Source organism: Astatotilapia calliptera, chromosome 19 (assembly GCF_900246225.1).
Source record: "Astatotilapia calliptera chromosome 19, fAstCal1.2, whole genome shotgun sequence".
Classification (NCBI taxonomy): Eukaryota; Metazoa; Chordata; class Actinopteri; order Cichliformes; family Cichlidae; genus Astatotilapia; species Astatotilapia calliptera.
In genome coordinates this window covers 18,860,153-18,881,138 of record NC_039320.1, presented here as the reverse complement: position 1 = coordinate 18,881,138, position 20,986 = coordinate 18,860,153, and the positions used below count along the sequence as shown (strand labels likewise).

Here is a 20,986-nt window from a genome sequence, read left to right as displayed (position 1 = left end):
TTAATTTGAAAAGCACTTAAGTTGTGGCTCACTGCTCCTTTTGTTTTTCTTCTTCCTGTCTGTGCAAGTGTTGGGGAGCTGGAGTATCTCCCTCCCTGGAGATCTGACTTCAATATATCGAGTGCGAGAACAGATCATTTAATCATTAGCACTCTTTATACTGACGTCAGCCTCTGTAGAAATCCTCCCTTGGCAAAACTCAGACATGTGAATGGTATGTGTGTTTGTTTTGCTGTGAAGGGCCAATTTGTATACATATGAATATATCAATATACATATTTTTTAAAGCATTTTTGTATGTTTCAAAGCTGCTTTTTAATGTGTGTGTATCATGGAGGACTTCGTTGTTGTACGCGTGCATTACAAGCCTACGCTACGAGAGGCACAATGTTGTATATCCTGTCTTTTTTTTTTCTCCTGTTTTCTCTTCCATTCATTCTCTCTCAGTAGGCTGTAACACTTAACTTTGTTTTCTAGATTTGTAAATGTTTTATCCTTTTTTTTTTCTGTGCAAATGAAAAACTGTTAAATGTGTCTACAAACACAGTCTCATTTCAAAATACCCGGGACAAAAAAAAACAAACAAAAAAAAAAGATGTAAACAAGCAACTGTGTACTCTGAGAATGAATCAACCTTTTAGCAGTAAGGAAGCGTCTCTGGTGCCTTACAAATAAAAGATGTGATTGAGAGTGGTCATTTTTCTTCTGGTGGCAACGCACATGGGAAGGGAAAAACAGTAAAGGGCATCGCTGTCGTTATCGCGCTGATACATATTAAGTCAGCGCTGAAATGAAACATTTGTGTTTTGCTTGATAGTCAACTCCTCTGCAGCTTGATGGAATAGTTGAGGCATGAGTGTTTTGTACTCCCAGTCCACTGAGATACATGTTGGCGTTTGGAGGAGTGACTCAACTAAAAATTCCTCTTGGATGAGTCGAGGTATAACTGACCAGGTCAGATTGAAGCTGGTCTAATCAATATTTCTCATGTGAAAAGTTGTTCAGTGCTGTTAGTCTGATCCTCCTTATTTGAAGAAAAAAAACAAAACAAATTATAGTTTTGTGGGGAAAAGTTTTCACAGGACACCCCATCATTCAATAGCTTTTATACCATCTTTTAGCAGCAAACCTGGCTCGGGGTCGTTCACGACCCAATTTCAGCTAAACTTTAGTTGTTGGACATATGGCCTCTTAACTCTAGAATACTTTGGTGTACAGAGTAGTTCAACAAGCCCAGATCATAGGCCTCCACCACCATGCTTGACAGTTTGTACTCTGCATTCTGGTAGAAGACTTTGGTATCCCTTTTCCAGACATTGTTCCAGAAGTCTTGTGGTTTCTTCAGATGCAGTTTTGCAAACCTAAGCTGTGTTGCCATGTTTCTCCTGGCAACCCTTTTAAACAAGTAAACTTTGTCTTACTGCCCAAATCATCACCCATTATTACCATGAACGTTAACATTTCCCATCCTAGGCCTATTGATATTGATTTTTAAATTTATTTTTGTCAGTTTCTCTTGGGATGAATTTGTGGGAACATCTGCTTCTGGGAAGATTGCGGCAGAACCTGAATGCTCCAGACGAGCAAGCTGCTGAAACTTCTTGCCTAGCAGACTAAGTGAGCATTTTCCCTGAAGTTAAAATGAATTAAACAGTTGCTGGTTGTATAAAAGAGTGAATGCTTCAATTACAATAGACTTGAAATCCATAAAACAAGAGTCCTTTGACCTCAGGAAATCACATGATAGGGTGGGGCTAGGTTTCACAATGAGTTCATCTGAAACCTTGGCTGATGGTGACCTACACCCGTTTTCACACCTTGGCTCGTGTGATTAGGTAGAGGATCAATAGGGGGTCCATGTCCCTCTTGGGGGGGGGGGGGGGGACACTCCCATAGGGCTTAAATCTGGGACTCTTCACCATTTGACCATAGAACTGAAGAAGCTTCTCAGATGAGAAGTGAAATGTCTTCAAACAACTTAAAGAAGTCCAGATGCTTTTTTTCTTTTCTTTCCAGGCTACTTAGACAATGTATTAGAAAGTTAATCTGCAACATCTCTATCCAGACTTAGTACCCCTGTAGCTGTAGTTGAGCCATTTCTGAGTTTGATGCCAAACAACTGATTTTTGTTTCTAATCAGAATCCCCCAAATCTCTTTAAAGCAGCATTTGAGTGAACAAGTAGATTTAGCATATCATGTAGCCTAACCAGTCTCTGGAGAAATATTTGTGGATTTTTAATTACTGTGTGCACCATAAATCTAATTGACAGTGTACTGGCATGGATGTGAAATCATAACGGCTCAGCCGGGATAATGAAATCAAAACTATCAGACTACCTTCTAAGGGCAAGTGGGAACCTTTTGTACAATTTAGCTGAAATGACGCTAAACATGGTTTTGTAATAAAGATTCTTTGCTTATGACAATTTATGAATAATTGCTAACAAAGGGGGGAAAAAACCAAACAACTTCCTGTTTCATGCACTGGCTCACCAGCTTCATTCCTCTGGTAGAAAGGGCCGTGAGCTGCAGGTTCTGACTTGAACCCTGCGTCACTGTGTTGTACAGAGCTTTCGCTAAGAATGCAGCAGAGAATAGCTCAATGGAAATAACTAAAAAGAAGGCATTCTCTCTGTGGGAATCCACACAAAAGACCGCTTTGCATGCCTTTCTTCATGCTGATAAAATAATCACACACGGAAGGTGAATATGCTGGCAAGTATTTATGGAAAACTGTAAAACACCCTGAAGGCTAAAGGAAGTAAGTGATTACATTATGTACAATTTCACAATAGGTTACACACGTTGTTATAAATGGGGAAGGAAAAGGTCCATGAAGGTGTATTTACTTTGTATCAAAAGAGGAAGGTTATAGGATGAAGATGCCTCAGGAACATCTCCATTTGTCCTTGGCCGTCCCTTTCAAGTCTGAGAAAAAGTGACAGAAGGAACAATATCGCCATAACTTCAGTAAATTAGTGGTCATACATTCTTGAAAAAAAAACCAACAATTGCACAATTTATTAGATATAGAAGATTTTTTTTTTTAAAAAGTGTTAGTGCTACAAATCATCCTGTATGTATATTATGTCAGTGGAAGCACTCCATAATTACACTTGCATATCTTTTAAAGACAATAAAGAGATGTCTGTAGAAAAAAACAAACAACAAAACTAATGGGTGTCACAAAGAGGCAGTCGAGCTCGAGAGTAGGTAAAACATCAGTCTTATCAGACTGTAGCAAAGTGTATAACATTATTCAGCCTCCAAGGATCGGTTCTTCCATTCAAGGGCAGAACAAAATCTTTGGAATTGAAATCGGACCGATCTCTTCAACTGTCAGTCACTCTTAAGTTTGACTCACAGCATCAATTTCTCAGACAAATCTGAATCTTTCTGCAAGAAATAATTATGAAAATTTTAAAAAAATGAACATAATGAAAAAAAAAAAACCTCACAAAACCCACTCATTATAAAACATAAAAAAACAACTCAATCACATCTTTGCAGCATATAAACACAAACTTATAGAGGCCCTGGAGTTTTCATAGCTGTGAAAGTGTTAGGGAGATCTAATAGCAGACTGTGCTCCGCTGCTTTCGTTGTTTTTTTCTTCTGTGCACGTTCTTTGATAACGGAGCTGCTGTTATAGAGTGCGAGGGCCGGGCTGGTGAGAGTAGCTGTAGGGTGGTGCGCTCATACTGATCCGCTGTAGCTGTGATTTCTGTGTTCTGAATCTGAAGGCCTCGGTTTACATTCGAGTTGTTCAGTCTCTGGTGTTTGCGGCTCAGAAACTGGAGGGCGCTGCTTGAAGAAATCGGACACATATCGGACCTTTGGGAACAAACACAGTAACAATTATAGGCTATTACGTTGCTTAATAGAAGCGTTAGCATTGCTTACAGCTGACGCTACTGCTTTACACTGTAAATGAATAGTTCAGCAGTCAGTCTAAATTATACCTTTTAGATGTTGGGATTCAGCTTCATATTATACCACAGAGTAAAGTCACAAACACACAATTAACAGTTATAGCCTCAAAACGCCAATAGGTGTTCTTTGCAATAGCCAGGTGCTATTCCCAAGTACAGAGGCTCCTCCAAATGTAAGTCACATTTATGGCATGAACCATTGTCATTTGCAGCCCATCCCATATGGAAAAGAAATAGTAAAAACATATGATTTACTCATGAAAGTGGCCACTTTCTCATTACTTTCATATATTTTTTTAGTAAGTATACAAAACATACAAGTTTCATTATATAATTTTTCAAGGGATCTTATGTGTTTTCACTCTTGTATGCTTTTCATACAAGTTTCATACAAGACAGATAAAAACTTTATAAGATTTATATATATCTTTTCCATATGGGATTCTTACAGGGATGATCATGATGTTGTGCAAGCTAAGCTACTTGAACTTTTTCCAGGGTACATCTTTAATGGCTTTAAAAAAGTCATTAAAGATGGTTGCAGAAATTTAATTTTAGTTTCGATTTTTTTCCCCCTTGGTTCTACAATGTCTTAACAAGGTCAAGAGCTCTCGCCTCTCCCTGGCAATCACGATTAACTGCAAGTGGTTGTTCCTCTCTGCCATCATTAAAAGGCTCTGCTGCATTCAGCTGCATTCATTGGCCCAGGGGTAGACAACTCCAGGCCTCGAGTGTCCTGCAGGTTTTAGATGTGTCCTTGATCCAGCACAGCTGATTTAAATTGCTAAATTACCTCCTCAACATGTCTTAAAGTTCTCCAGAGGCCTGATAATGAACTAATCATTTGATTCAGGTGTGTTGATCCAGGGTGAGATCTAAAACCTGCAGGACACTGGCAATCGAGGCCTGGAGTTCGACACCCCTGGATTGGACTGATCAATACTCAGAACAGTGGGAAAGTCCAAGAAACTCAAGAAGTGGGTCCCACTACTTCTTTGCCAACCTGAAAGCTGGCAAAACTCACCAAAATCCCTCATTAGGTCTTTGTACTTGTCAATCTACACCATTTTACTTTAGGAAGAGGCTGCTCAGCCAGCCTTTGGATTCAGAAGTAATGATTCAAAAGTGGAAAAATATGTTTATCAACACTTTAAAAATAGAGGATTTCAGTTTTCACCTTATATAATCGTATAAATGTCCTCAGCTTTAATGATAAACATCAATAAACGTGACGCAGAAATGCACTCACTGTGAGCACAGCGATGAGAGCGCCCTGCAGCAGTCCCACCACGACGTCGCCCGGGTGGTGTTTGTAGTCAGAGACGCGCGTGTATCCCACATACAGAGAGAACGACACCAGGAAGAACTGGATGGTGGGTCGAACCAGTCTCGTCCATTTCCCCTGCATCCTGGCCTGGACATAGAGCTTTACACACAAAAGTACAGATTCGAATTCAGCTCGAAGGTTGCGCACATTAAAGAACCATTTTTTTTGTGGGAAAAAACAAAACAAGATTAAGGTTAAGATCGGAGCCATTTACCTATAGCAAATTTCCTGACTTCCCCCCTTAAAAAATATTTATACACTTTTTTTAAATCTAAAATTTGTCCCACTTTATCCATCCAGCCCCCCCAAATGCAGAATGCTGATTCCTGTGGAGTTTGAGCAGCTCATAATTCACTCCTGAAAACCCCTAACAGGGATCAAACCATTAAATCTGTCACCTTCCGGCCATTGTGCCACGTGTGGTATAGCAACAATGGTGTTTTTTTTGTCTGTGTCGACCACATTCTCCTGTTTGGCTTAGTCATGTGTGTTTTTTTGGTAAACAGCCATTTCAGAGCTGCAGAAAGTCTCACGCTATGAGGACACACTCACCGACAGGAAGATCATGCAGTACATCCCGAAGGACGAGTGTCCGGAGTAGAACGATAACCTAGGGAGCAAAATGGCAGCATTAGTAATGGTTTTCAGTGAATATGAATGGGAACCAGCATTAAAACTAGGCCTACTTATCAGTTTGTTTACCATTTAATCTAAGGTAAACAATCTTAACAGTTTGGGCAATCTGCAGCCTAAATTTTTGAATATTTTTATTTCTGGGTATTACGTCCAAACTAAACAAATAAACAGTCATCCAGGAAATGGAAACATGCACGTTGCAGTCTATTTAAATTTAACCTGATAATACTGATAGTATCCACTTCCTCATGTATACATTAGTGTGGACACTCCAACACTCCAGCAGAAACCAAAGAGATATTCGAGTTTTATATTTATATTGATTATATTATATTTCACTGACGAGATGAAATTAAACCTGTTATTGCTAATCTAAATAGTTTTTCAGCTATAAAACTGATAAGGTCAAACTTGGTAAATCAGTCCATGGAGAGAGCAGATCTTAAAGATTTTAAACTAAGCTGTCAGTAAGTTGGGGTTTTAAGAGAGAGGCTGCCTCAAACCAGGATACATCTTGGGATCTTATTCATGAGTGATGGGAAAATGGATTGAGGACTGAAGCGGCCTCAGCAGTAATAAAGAAATAATAAGCTAAGCCGAAAGGCAAAGCTTTCGATTTACCAGTCCATCTGCTTCCCAGCCAGAATGAAATCCCGGTTATGACTCAAAGAGTAATACAAGCTGCCAAAATGAGTTTCCTCTGTACAGTGGCTGGGCTCAGCCTTAGAAATAGGTTGAGGAGCTCACACATCCAAAGGGATGAAAATTCATAGCATTTTTCAAATCATCCATTTACTCCTAGCTCTTTGCACTGCACATAACAAATCTGATAGGTGTCGTAAAGTGTCCACCTGGATTCAGTCACATTGCGGTGGCTGCCGTTGCACTTGATCTCCAACATGTATCCATTACAGACCACTGGCTTGCAAACGTCTATGAAGTTTGGACGAGGACGGCCAATGGTGAACTTTGCCAAGTCAGTCAGCGACTGGCTGATAGCGGCTCCAAACAAGTAGGTGCCCACCACTTTGTAGAGAGCTGACAGGTATTGGTTGAATGGGGAATTGGAGCGCAGACGATTGGTGTGCACCAGGTAGGCCTCTCCTGTTGTGATCTGTGGAAGGAAGGGGCCAAGATTTATTATTTGGAAAATAAGATTCTTTGCAGATTGCCTGTAGAAAGACACAAGGTTAGTCTTATTTTTCAGTAACTAGGGGCTCAGCCAAATCAGACACATGGGCTTACAATGACTATGGAGCAGGTGATGGTGACTGCAGCCATCGTCCCATGAGAGATGGTGTCTCTCCTGTAGGGATAACGGATGCTCTGATCATCGCAGTAGATTCCTCTCTGGTAAGGCTTGAACATCAATGTGAGAATGGCTGAGGGTAGAGCCGCTGTAAAAGGGGGGGGGGAAGGGGAGAGAGAGAATACACCTTGAGCTTTGTTTTAAAATTGCAGTATGCTTTCTACTGCTCAAAACAGTATTAACTCAAATAATGCAGTGGAGATAGCACTGTTACTTGTTCATTGTATTCACAGTGATTATCTGTAGTCACGTGTGCTGAACTTAAACCACATTTAAGTATTTCCAGTAGTAATGACGCATTTCCTGTTGGGTGCTGCGTGTGGAAAAAGGATAACTTTAAATGATTTCATTTTCCTGATATTGTATTGAGTTGAAGTGTGAAAACTGCTCCAGTGAAAATGTCCTTGCAATTGCAAGAAAGAACAGGAAGCATGAACAGCACACACTCATTTTTATACTGAAATAAATCCCCCATTGTCTGCTGTTGTTCTAAATCTGCACCAGAAATCCAGTCACTTTTCTCACCACAAGAGAAGTTTCTCATGTTATTATGATTTCCTGGTGACTTAAGGTCACACAAATGGTTTTCACATTGGCCAGATAAAAGAAAATAGGTGACATCAAAAAGCCATATCAAAAATAAAAAAAATGGAAACTGTGGCTGGTTTGGGGTGATGCATGTTGCTGTAGAGGGGTTTTCATCGAGCTTTTGCAAACCCTTGCAGAGACTGGAAAATTACTACTGTAGTCTTAAAGTGTGACTACACAGTGAAGGTGCAACTCAGGAAACAGCTAAAAACACACTGGCGGACTCATCTTTTGGCTTTGCGCACAAGCCGCGGCGCTACGTGGTAAATGAATTTGTCATCGGTGGCAACGGCTTCACCTCTACAAGTCGCGTTTACTCTGTAGAGGAACTGACTGTCACCATGGCAACACACGCGACATCACAGCCAACACCTTTGACACCAGGGCAGCGTTCACAATGTGAGGGGCCTGGGAACTGACGACCGGAGCGGGACACACACTTGCATACCTCAAGACATTCGCACGTGCTCATGCACACCAGCGACAGATATAAATGGGTTATTTCAAGCCATGCATACATGTATAAAAGCTATAAAGAGCTGCGAAGGACAAAAAGAAAACTGGTTTCAGCAGTTTCTGTCTGTGCAAACAAGACGAAGAGTGGGGCATCTGCAGGAGGACATAAAGCTGTCTCCTAAATCAGAGCAGGACAATAGTCCACTTTAAAGGCCTAATGTCAGAAACTTTCTACCCCACAACACTTAAATCGTTTTCCTGTTTTCAAGAGCTTCCTGCTGAATATAATAACAGCAAGAGATGGATAAATGTTGTTTGTTTGTTCAAAAACTATTGTATATTTATGGGTGTGGAGCTGCTCGCCACTGACAGATTGCTTCCTTCCTCTACTGTATGGGCCTGACAATTCACATAAGATTACATTAAAAGCACAGATAAACTTTGATGGAAATTATCTAGACTCCCTTCTGCAGATGTTTGTTGTAGTCTTATTCTTGTTTGGGAGGATGTGTGTCACATCCCGACTACCCCTGTCATACAGTTCTTGAATGTGGCTCCGTTTGTGATGATTTTTGTGCATCTTTTATACACATTTCCCCAAAGCATGACAGATTTGGTACTTCCACAAACTTTAAGATCTTCATTATTTATAAGATTAACCCTGGGATGCACTGATATATGGGCTAATACCAGCCTTGTTGATGGACATTGGTCTGTCTGCAGATAAGAAGGTATTAAGTGTTGTGTGATTACTTCAATTATATGTTCGCCAAATGTTCAAGAATTGTGTGATGAAGAGCTGAAAAATTTAAAAAACAGGTAAGATGCTGTTGTTCTACTAGTAAATGCATAGTTTGAACAATGTTTGTTCAAACTGGGCTGTGCCTCTTTCAGGGAAAACTATGGTACAACCTTATGGTGCATCACTACTATTATACCATAAAGCTGCTGGACCCTGTTACATGGCACCACAACGTCATATCTGTAGCTGTAACTATATACTAAGGTTGCACAAAATGAGGTACAATTCAGTTTGATGAAAACACAGACCACAGGGGGCATGTTCTGTTCAAGTAAATATGACTTAAAATATATAAATGAAAAGTACACCAAAGGAATTTAAAGAGCAAACACATACAAGTCAAAGTGCCTTTTAACCTGCTTATAAACATATGGGTGAAGATAATTCGAGCATTTAAGTTATGCTTTTTGTGACAAATCTCGAACTCCGCTGCAGTTTAGTAACACAAAAAACGATTGCAGGTCACTGAAGTGACTCTTTTTGTAGGCCATCTTTTAACAACGTAACACTGAATTGCTCATGTCACCATGTACGTTTTGTTCTTCTGTCTATCTCTTTAAACACCTATTGGTCTGCCACGCCTCCTACTTTGTCACCATATAAGGGACACTTTAAGTCTCCCTGACCTAAATAGCCTAACGCCGGATTTGTCATTTGTTACAAGTCTGAACAAGCGCCACTAATAATATTTGATGACAAGCAGTTTCCTCATTAAGGAGAAATTATTTTCATGAAAGTTCTCCCTTCGCTCATATTCATTGTTCCTGTAGGTCAAGCATGCTTTCAGCTCCACTTTGAAGTCAAACCAAGCCACTGTTTATTCTGCAGAGCATAAGGATAACATTTAGATAAGAGACTATTTGTTTGACACAAATCTCCAGTGGCTTACGCATTGCCAGGGTGGAGATGTGTTGAGCAATGATCTTAAAAAACATACATGATAACCACTGGTCAGCTTGCTTAACAGATTTGGTGAGGAAACCCAAGTCAGACTTGCTCCGAGTTGCTGGGGGTGAAACTATTATCTGGACTGGCTCTGTTATTACAGAAGGCCTGACATGTTTTTGTAGGCTTGTGCTGGCAGGGCGGCCTCCCATGCTAGCGTCTAGGTCAAATTGATCCCAAATCAAATTTTTCATGCACCAAAACTACTTGCAAAAGTAAGGCATACCTAAAAGGGATTGTTTAAATACATTTTTATATTTCTTATTCTTCATTCTGTAAAAGGACATTTCTCGCTTCAAGAGCTTAACAACCTTTTGTTTTCTTTCTAGTTATTAATTACATGGTTACTTGTATGGTTTAGCAACCCACATTCTTATCACAAAACTTTAAACCTCAATAAAATAAGCACCAACATTGAGTGTGGTTGTCATCATAGATGGCTTCTCTTGCATTTGAGGTAGGAAATGCTACTCGTAAAATGTGGTTAGAAAAACAATCTCACTAGAAAAATAATCCAAACAGATGTGCTTTTAATGTCTTATTTAAACCGTCTTGCATAACTTGTTGAACCTTCTATAGAAGCGAATGCCTTCGGTAGGCGTTTCCTCTGGCTCCCTATTTAACTAGCATGGTGAAAAAGATGAATTGTCGTCCAGTACGCCTAGAAAACTCTTTCAATTCATCAGTATGTTTTGCTTGAACATACCTCAAGACAGCACCATGACGTCAGGACTCCAGCCTCTTGATTTACTTGTTGCTTCACCCAACCTCTCCCAAGCTTCAGACTATAGATTACCTCCCTGAATTTTTCCTTTAAAATGCCATCAAAGAGATTGGAAATTCAAGTCATTGATGTTTCCTCAATGACTGCAATGACCAGCTCTAAGGAAGCAAAGTATGCCCACAAACCATGATGCTGCCTCCACCATGCTTCACAGCTGCAAGCCTGAAATGCCTTGCAACACATTTTTTTGTGTGTTTATCGACTCTTCCGATGATCTATATTAATTTGCAAATTAGTTTTCACTTGCATCATGTTTGCTACATCCTGCATTTGTTTTGCAATTTATTTCTAAAAATAAATAAATAAATAAATAAAAGTATTTCGCAATTTTTTGTTGGTTTTTTTTGGGGGGGAAAGGGGGTGGGGGGCAAACTCATGTAGAAGTCTCAAAAACCCATGTATCAAATATGATACTCTTGGATTTAAATGGTTAAAGGAATGACAATAATGTTTGTGGTGTCTTTAAATTAACGTAATTATTTTCAACAATTTTCTTAGAGTAGACATGTGAAAAAGGCTTCTGCTTATTAGTGTTTTGTGTTTACTCCTGGGTTCTTTTTCACCTCTTTGTGTGCAATTTTGAGATCTTTTCAGGACTCCAAGAGAGCCTCCCTTTCAAGGCAACGTCTCATTATAGACTGATTTCCACTTGGGCCTTATACACCGCTTCTTCTAACGTCCAATAAAAAAATGACACCGGTCTTAAGCAGAGTTTCAGTAACTGGTTCCAATCTCATTTCTTTAATTTACCCCCCCTTTCTTGGTACTTGGAAGAGAAATCATTAGTAAAGAGGTTTATACACTTTATGTACTTCCAGTAATCAACAGTATTACCTACTCTGTTCTTACATGCACAGCAAATCTTGAGATCCTGAGTCTTAATTTTATAGCTTAGCTGTATTTGAGGACAAAAATATCTGACTCAGTTCCAATATACATAAAAGGGAGTTATTCCTCCCTACAGTTGCAAAGTGCTTGCTCATAGGAGGCTGTCTGACTATTAGGGTTCTCAAGCAAATACCTTACAAATTATATGGTGCTTTCAGATGTTAGTCAAACTTGTTCCCAGTGGGAGTTGGCCTCTGTCAAGATTGTTGTTTGTCACTCCTGTTCATAACTTATGAAGAGAATTTCATTGGCATAGTCAAGTGGAGAAGATGCTCCACTTTGGTGGCTCCTGGATCAACTCTCTGGTTTTTGTGCATGATGGTTGGCTCCTTCAGGCAGTGACCTCCAACGTGCACTGGGGCGGTCGTCGTCAATTCTAGCAGTTAATTTAATAGATGCAGGTTTTAGCTCCTTCTACTTACTTACTACTTTATATAATCAAACATCTCCCATTTCAAAAAAGTTAGCTTTTATGTACAGTTTTGTTGCACTTCGGCAACATATATTCAACAATAAAGTTGCACTGTCCGAAACATTTTATGCTTTTTTGGTTTTTTCTTCAACTTTTCCCCTCCATTCATCTCCATGTTACCCATTTCCCTCCTTATTTTAATGTTTAAACTCAAGTAAACTCAAGGTTTTGTTTTTGTTTTCTTTTAATGTGAAAGTAAAACTAAACTGCAAACAAAGCATTTTACTCATAAAATGTACCCAGTTTTGAATGTAAGATCATAAAACGTTGCTATTTTTTGGATCTCTTCTCCCTCCTTTTTTATTTTAAACTAAAGGAAACCATCTGAGTATAGCAGTAAAATGTTATTTGGTCAACTGAAAGTTTGTATCATCCTACTCCGAAATTTTACATGTAGCTGTCGAGTTTTATGTTGTCCATAAACCTTTACAGCTGCAAACACTGTAATAACTGTTCAAATCTCTTTGCTAAAAGAGGTACACACACACACACACACACACACACACACACACACACACACACACACACACACACACACACACACACACACACACACACACACACACACACACACACACACACACACACACACGTTTCTGATAACTTTTGCCTTTAGTTTAAAAAAAAAAAAAAAAAAAAAAACCACAGGAGATTCAAAAAAAGGAAGGAGAGACAGTATTGTTTTAGGCTTTCATAATCCCTTCTGGCGAGCATGCACCCCGATTCCACTTTGAGAAAATAAACATAATGGAATTTGGGATCAGACACAAGTACAACTTCCCCATGACCTCTGACCCAGCAGGAAGGGGAAAATGTTCCTGTTATTCAGCATTCAAGATAAGTGATGGAAGTCCATACTGTGGCTCATCTTGAGAACTGAACTACTGAGACATTTGCTGGGAACAGAACCACAAACGGCTAACAACTAACAGCAATGTATGTGAACATGTATCTGCACATCTCAGCAGATGACTGAGATCTGTGAGCCTGCTGAGTAACTTCATGGTTTGTCAGCTAACAGGGGTTGTATGGAGGTGATCTTAAAAGCAATATTTAACTTGTTAACTTTTGTTTATATTGGCAAGTTTTTCAAATTCTCATTGCTGTTACTTTTCTCTACGATACATTCCCATGAAGTCAGCACAGCAAGAGAACAGTGTGAAATCAGCAGTCCAATGCTGTAACATTTTCATGTTTTTATCCAGTCTGTCTGCAATAGTCAGCATTATTCAGTTTTTTTTTTTCCTTCATAAACCCGGAAAACTGGAATTGCAGAGAAAGTGGATCACTTCCTGTGAGGCTGGGGATTTTCCTGGGAAAGTCCTAGACAACACTGGCTGATAAAAGCTTTATTTTGTAAAAGAAGAAGAAAATAGCAAACTGTCTGTTTTGAGTTTTAGAGCTGATAAAATTTTGCTTTTGTTAGCTTTAGACGGGGTCAGGCTAGACAGTTTCCCCTCATTTCCAGTCTTTGTGCTAAATTAAATCGACTCCAGACTTACTGTCTGCCATGTGACGGATGTATGATACATATTGGCCAAATTCTGATATTGGTCAATATGGCTGATTGATTAATGTTTAATTTGCAACAATGTCAGTGGACATCATTTATCAGTTTTTGGCTGGCTGAATGTTTGAAAAAAGTTTTTCCTGTGCTCAGTCACATTTAGATATTTCAGATATTCTTCAAAGACACAAAAAATATGTACTAGAAGCCAACTGATTTATCAGCAGACCAATATTATCGTCTGCTTTAAGCCATTTTTAACAGCCAATAAATGAAAATGTATTGTAAACATGCAGAAGAGGCATATCAAACACCCTTCAACATTGCTTAGTTTGTCCACCAGAGGGTGCTCTGCAGCTCCCTGCCGGCCAAAGACCAACAGCAACAGGGTACACAAGTAAATAAATAACCAGGCATAACAATTGCCATGTTATATCTGTTTGCACCTGAAAGACAAAAAAAAAGAAAAAAAGAAATATATTATCTATCTATCTATCTATCTATCTATCTATCTATCAGTGGCTATATCAGAATATTATATTTTTAAAATAACCAAATATTGGTGTCTTAAAAAAAAAAAAAATCAGTCAGGCTCTTGTGTGTGTACCAAATACCAATATTTGAACATATCGATATCAGCCCACAATTTCACAATCGGTGCATTTCTACAAAAGCGGGATTAATCTTCTGATGGAATTCCCAGGAACAGCACATACTGAAAGCCTGTAATATATCACTTCATAGGGTTATTTCAAGTGCAATAATGTTGGATCATGTTTTAGTGGCTTTTTTAGCGTTTTGTTTAAAAAAAAAAAAAAAAAAAAAATCACCTCTTTTCTTGCTTAAATTTGTCTGTAAAAAGAAGAGTACAGAGCATGAATTAGGCCATTAGATTTTGTTGCCCATAGGTCAAACCTTCATAAGAATCTGGTAATTTTGTCCATTGGTTGTTCTTACCATGCGTTTGATTTACATTACACTTTTTAGTTTAGTTTGCATCATATCCAAGCCAATAGTTTATTGGTTCACATTCGTAAACCTCTCATCTTACAGATCTGTGGCTTTGACCTTTTAATAGAATGCTTACACACACACACACACACACACACACACACACACACACCTTCCTTTATGAAACGACCACGGAGGACAATGTAACTACGCACACACAGCCTGTACTATGTATGCCAACACAACAATCATATCTCGCTTCCATTTTCACGCAGGAATGTCAGAGAGCAGAGGTCAGCACTTCCCACTTGACTCTGACATGCATTTGGCAGAAGCAGATACAGTGTGTGTGTGTGTGTGTGTGTGGTACACAACATGGTCATATCTTTGTGGGGACCAAAAATTGGAAGTTTACTATACTTGTGGGGACAAAATCCACGTCCCCGTGAGTTAGGGTAAGCGGCTAGGGAAAGCATTTTGTCAATTAGATGTCCCCACAAGGATATGAAAACAACTGTGTGTGTGTCCCATACATGTCAACAAATTGTCAAAAATGGCATATAAATAACAGCTCTCGAGCCAAACAGCTGTTGTCAGTCACTGGCTGTCATTTCCGCAATACTGCAGCTCTTCTATGCTTCGGACCCTAGAAACAAAAAGCATGTATAGTTTCTGTTCCTTATAGCTCACGCTTATTAAACACAGAATGTAAGTCTGTGTTAAAGGTATCACATGAGCACTTTCAGTTTCATCTGATACATTTAGGTATGAAACCATAAGTCATCGATATAAAAACTAAAAAAAATCTGCCCTGCCTTTGCGTTGCTTGAAGTCTTATGTGGTAGGGAACTGAATAAGTTTGGGTTTCCAATGGTTTTTGAAAGAAAAGAAAAATACACCCTCTGACAAATGTAAAGTTTTACATACTTGGACATTACGAAAAGAATAATTTAAAAATTGGGTAAAAAAAACAAAAAAAACCAAACAAACACGAGACAACAGTATATGACTTATATTAGGTGATTACATATTGAACAAAAGCTGAGCTAAAATGCAGAAGCAAAGTTTGAAAAGTGAAGTACACCCCATGTAACTTGTAAAACCACCTTTAGTCATAGTAATGTGAAGTAATCATTTTCTGTATGAATTTTGGTACACTTTTTATTACCACGCTGTTTCTGTTCTTTGAGGTTTTCGAGCAGTCTGTGCATCACTATTTTAAGGTTCCCCACAGTATTTCAGTCTTGTTAAGGTCTGGTCTTTGAAAAAGGAAAAGACTCAAGGTGTTGCAATGGCTCAGTCACTCTGTTGTAGCTTTGCTGCTGTGCCTGGGTCCTGTTGAATGATCCAGTTTGGGCAAGCCTTTAGTTATCAGATAGATGGCCTCACTCTAGAGTTTCTATAGTGATAGATGGCTCTAGAGTACTTTGCTATGCAGAGGGGTTTATGGTGGACCCAATGACTGAAGGTGCCCAGGTCCTTTTGCTGCAAAACAAACCCAAATAATCACATTTCCATCACCACGTTTGACAGTTTGTATGCTGTCCAGTGTTCTTGGACAAGACTTTGGTTTGCAAAGTTCAGATGCAACTCTGCAAGCGTGACCATGTTGTTTTTTTTTGTTTTGCTTCTTTCAAGCATAGAAAAGGTTTCCTTCTGGCAACTCTTCAAAATAAACAATACTCGTTCAGTCTTGTTCTAATTGTACTGTCCTGGATTTTATCATTTGCCTTGCTAACTGTAGTCTGTAGAGTCTGAGATGGGATTTTTGCCCTCTCTGATCATAGCATGGTCTGGCATTGGGGTGACTTTGCAGGGATGCTGATTCCTGGGAATACTGGGAACCATCTGCAGTGTTTTCCACTTGTGGATTTTCTTTTCACACTATAGCATAATGGGCTTTAAATTCCACTGCCAATTCATGGGCAGCAATAACTACTTTTTTAAATGAACTGCTTTCATCAGCTTCTTGATGCTAAAAGAACCTCTCAGCTGCTGAATGATATGGAGGATATCAGTATGACTCAGCAGATGGGTGGGGGCATTGTTGTTGTTGTAGTAGTAAGAGTCCACCCCCAGCAGGACAGAAGTGTTTGATGATGGGGTAAAGGTGATCACTCTGAACAACTTTGTATTGATTTGAAATGACTTTTCCCTCTAAAAAGGGACAACTAGATGGACCCAGATCATGCTAGCAAAATTCCTCCTCAGCATAACAAAGCAGATCCCCTCACTGTAGGGGGTCAAAAGCTTAGGTTTTCCCCCTTTATTTGCAAATTGACTGGATGTGTATTGATGCATTCAAGCTTCTGAAACAGATTCAGTCTGAAATCAGCGAATGAGTTTTGATATTCTTTTGGTTTTAGAGAGGGGGGAAAAGTGATTAGAACCACCGAAGCAGCGTGTAGATAGCTAAAAGCTGCATGGTCAGCAACAGCTGGGATAGCTCTTGCCGTCTTGCTGACGGGCAGCTGGAAAGGCTACAACTCAAGATCCTCTTCATGTACAAACAGTGTTTTAAGTGAGACAACATTACAACAGTTTCACTGATAAAAGCAATGAGTTCAGGCATTTCCTTCAGATGGATTAGTTTAACTTTGTAGTAAACAGCCAAAACAAAATGTCAGCGAATGGAGGAATGTGGATCCGTTAAGATATGTATGTACAGAAGGTTTAATAGAGTGCACGTTCAGTTTTTTCCCCATTGTATTCTGTCAAATACTGTTAAAATGGTGGATGTTCAGTATTCAGTTCAGCATTTTACACCCCTATCAGTTAATTTGGACATGTACGCTATTACACATATGCACACACTTCAAAACCCTCTATAGTCAAGCTAATTAAGAGGATGAAACCTTATTACAGTAGTTTACACTTGCAGTCACTCGCAGACCAATGGCAGATTACGTAATTTTAAAAACATTTCTGTTCCAGTCAGTACAGGGAGGATGAACTTTTTGGTGAAAATGCACAAGACAATATCTGACACACACCAATACCTCAACCTAGCTTTAAAGCACAGTGGAGGCAGCATCATGTTTTAAGGCTGTTTTGAATATTGCATAAACACCATTTACAGGTTTCTGTCAATGCAGCAACAAAATGGTTAAAAAGAAATACATGAATGAATGGGGAACACCAAGTCTGAATGCTGACCTTTACTAAAATGTTGAGGCTTGATTTGAAGGAAGACGTTTTCTCAATAAATCATAGGAATGTTGAACACTGTTTATTTTTTCAGGAGAGTAGTGGGAAGAGAAAAAAAATGTTCCTCTTCACTGTGAGAGCCTCACAAGCACCTATGAGGAAATATCTAATTGAGGTTGTTTCTAATAAATTCGTATTTAAAGGTTTACTTATATTCTGCAGGCTGGACTGTGGTGGGGGATTATTCATTTTGTGTTCAATAAATAAATGAGAAGTACAGTCTTTGTGTGTTATTAGTTTAGTCACCACATTTTATATGCATTTAGTCCTGAACCGACTGCAGATTTATAACCATGTTTTCATGTGAATTCATAATCACTTTCACAGTCCTGACTAATCATCCTTATACCATGATTAGTCAGCAGGAGAAAAGGGAAAATGATAAAAACCTTGGTCAGCATTAATCATAATAATTATGACCTGAGAAAGGCTTCATCTGGGATTTCACAACAGAATGATTCAATGTTTTAAAAGTTCATTCTACATGTTTATAAGATCTTCAGCCAAAGAGAAAAAGACTATGGCGAAATATTGAAATAAGATCCACCAGCTCACCCCACCAGGTTTTTTTTTTTTTTTTTTTTACAAGGAACTTCTTTAAGGCACGCGCACGAACACGCACACACAGGATGCAGAATGGTTATTATCATTGTTATCATTCCTCCCTTTCAGCCACCAGATGGGTCCACAATTGGATGTATACATTGAAAAAGCACACGCACACGCACACACACTTGCTCCCTCATATTTCACTCCAGAAAAATCTACCATGAGAATTCAACATCAGTGTCCAGATTTCTTCTTCCACCATGTGGTACAAACTGTCAGGGTGACAAAAATGTGAGAGGTGTGACACCAACAGCTGGAAGATACCAGCTTCATTAATGGATTTGTGCCCTTGTGGTAGATCACAGCAAGTCGCAACAAGCCATTTTGGTTCTAGTCTTTCAAGACTGACATATTCAGTCTCTGGAGCCCACCCTCTTCACATACACACACGAAGACGCAAAAATAAACACACCTTTCAGCAGTTCCCATGACAGGATTTTAACTGTCAGAGAGAGATATTCAGTGACACTGATCTTCGCTTTTCCTCTTAACCTTAAGTTTTTGGGTTTTTTTTTTTTTTTTTTTAAAAGGAGGAACAACCCTGCACTTCTTGGCAGTATGAATGCAATCAAGGGGAGGTAGAGATGCACGCACGCATACACTGACGTGCACAAAGTGTCGCCAACTGGCTGACAGTGATATGAGATAGCGCGTGTCCTATTTTAACCCCGATCATTTCAGTGAAGAAATCGGTGCAGTGACACCCAGAGATAAACAGAAGTCCAGGCAGCTTTCACACTCAGTCCTGGGAAAGATTATTGGCTTGTTCGAACAAGGTAGAGACCGATACCGACTCGCACAGTTTAACAGTATTGCATACTTTAAAACCACTGCCAGTCATGGTCCTGATGTTTTTCCCGAATCCGTGAGTAAAATCTTAAAGGGGCGTTAAAAGTTTCTGTAATCTTGCAGCGACCCATGAAGCAACATGTTGGTAATCTACCAGAGATATATAAATCAGACCTGTGCGTACGGTTGTGCAATCCCCTGTGCGTCACTTTGAAGGCCATTCAACTTTTAATGTGGACTTACTATGCTGTTGTTCCGTCCATACAAAAATCACCAGTGAACATTAAACCACAGCCAATAACCTACGTCCAGAAACTAATCACGTTTTCAGCCATATTGTCAGGAGGAGGAGGGCAGAACGGGGGTTTTCACTTACCAGCAAAGACGCACAGAATATCCACCGCAACCAGAATCAGTTTCTTCCCATGTTCTGCCATGCTTCTTCAGACGGCTCGCCACTTTTATAAATAATAAATAAAAACCGCGTTTGGGGAAAAAAAACAAAAAGCAGGCAGGAAGGTTGTAAACTGAACACCTGGAGAAACTGTGGACAAAGTACTAACAGGAAAGAATAACCTGCTCGCTCTTCCGCCTCCAGTGATCCTTACCTGCCCGCCTCCCTTTATGCCTGTCTATCTGTCCGTCTGTCTTTCTATACACTTCGCTGTTGGCAGGTAAGTCGCAAAGGAAGCACGTTTTGGTTTAGCCTGCCTTTTTTACGCACGGGGGGCGCGTCTGTCTTTACAGAAAAAAAGAGAAAGCTAACAGATAATTGATCGTCCCAAAACGCTTGATGTTGGAAAAAAAGGGAAATTCCCCGACTTTCTCTCTGCTTTCCCTTTCTCTGCTTAGTTTGCAGGGTAATTAAAAGTTCGGCAATGTTCTCTCCAGTGCTGAGACTTTTTTTGGGATAAAATCATGACACCCTTTTATTTTTCCAAACTAATAATGAGTGCAGCGATTTCACCCAACTTTGGCCTGGTTTCGCACTAACAGAGAGTCACTTAGGTAAAGTATAGCACATTTGCCGAGGATTTGCGACCTGCTGACGCACAGTTGTAAGGGAATCAACGCATTTCTTTTAAATTTATTTTATTTTGCGCTTAAAATGAGTGGCAAACACTAGGTGCTGTAAACTAAGTTGGATAACGTTGAACGGTTGGCCCAAACATGGCCTACATGTGCAGTTTTCTATTGGTTAAATTACATTTATACTAAACTCAAGGTGGGTCTGGCTACCGGAACACAGACACCACCCTGTATGATACAGATGTTGGTTGTTTTGGGACATTTGGTGTCCACATTTAATCACAATCAGCACTTAGACTTTAAACTATAACAGCTCAAGTCTCCACACACCTGAGCCTTAAGACACAGATGAGGTGTGTCTGCTGTCTCGTCAACAATCAGCTTCAAAAATAGGATACAGTGCTGTTATTTAAATAGTTACAAGTGTACAATTCTGACCACGTGCTTGATTTGCAGGCTGCTTGCAGAGTGATTTATATTATCAAAATGTATACAATTAAATATTAATTTCATTACAATTCGGCCCTAATAAGTTTTTCTTATCTCTGTTTTTATGTTCTTGCCTTTCGTTGCTTGTCGTAATGGCTGAATTTCAGTTAGTCTCTTTAATTTTACACACAATTTACACACAGACTAAATAAAGATTCCTTTACAGTAACTATAATGTGGTTTGCTGAAAACGAATATATATATATATATATATATATAGCCTATAATATATATTTTGTTGGAGTGATGAATCGAAACACAGAAT

At 39.3% G+C, this 20,986-nt stretch overlaps 1 protein-coding gene across 1 annotated transcript; it reads right to left on the bottom strand.

Annotated features, from left to right (window-relative positions):
* Positions 1-2,705: 2,705 nt before the first annotated feature.
* plpp2a (phospholipid phosphatase 2a) lies at positions 2,706-20,009 on the bottom strand. Its single transcript, XM_026152389.1, has 7 exons — positions 19,812-20,009; positions 19,580-19,661; positions 7,142-7,293; positions 6,748-7,010; positions 5,813-5,870; positions 5,183-5,359; positions 2,706-3,835 (listed from the first exon to the last, which is right to left on the bottom strand). Exons 2-7 carry the CDS (start codon positions 19,638-19,640, stop codon positions 3,698-3,700), a joined length of 849 nt encoding a protein of 282 aa, XP_026008174.1. The 5' UTR covers positions 19,641-19,661; positions 19,812-20,009; the 3' UTR covers positions 2,706-3,697.
* Between the last annotated feature and the right edge of the window lie 977 nt (positions 20,010-20,986).

Excerpts from the sequence above, each read along its gene's own strand:
- plpp2a (XM_026152389.1), bottom strand. The coding sequence starts at position 19,640 with ATGGCAGAACATGGGAAGAAACTGATTCTGGTTGCGGTGGATATTCTG. Across the intron at positions 7,011-7,141 it reads TCACCTGCTCCATAGTCATT|ATCACAACAGGAGAGGCCTA; the intron begins GTAAGCCCATGT and ends TTCCTTCCACAG. Across the intron at positions 3,836-5,182 it reads CTCTCATCGCTGTGCTCACA|GTCCGATATGTGTCCGATTT; the intron begins GTGAGTGCATTT and ends TTGTTCCCAAAG.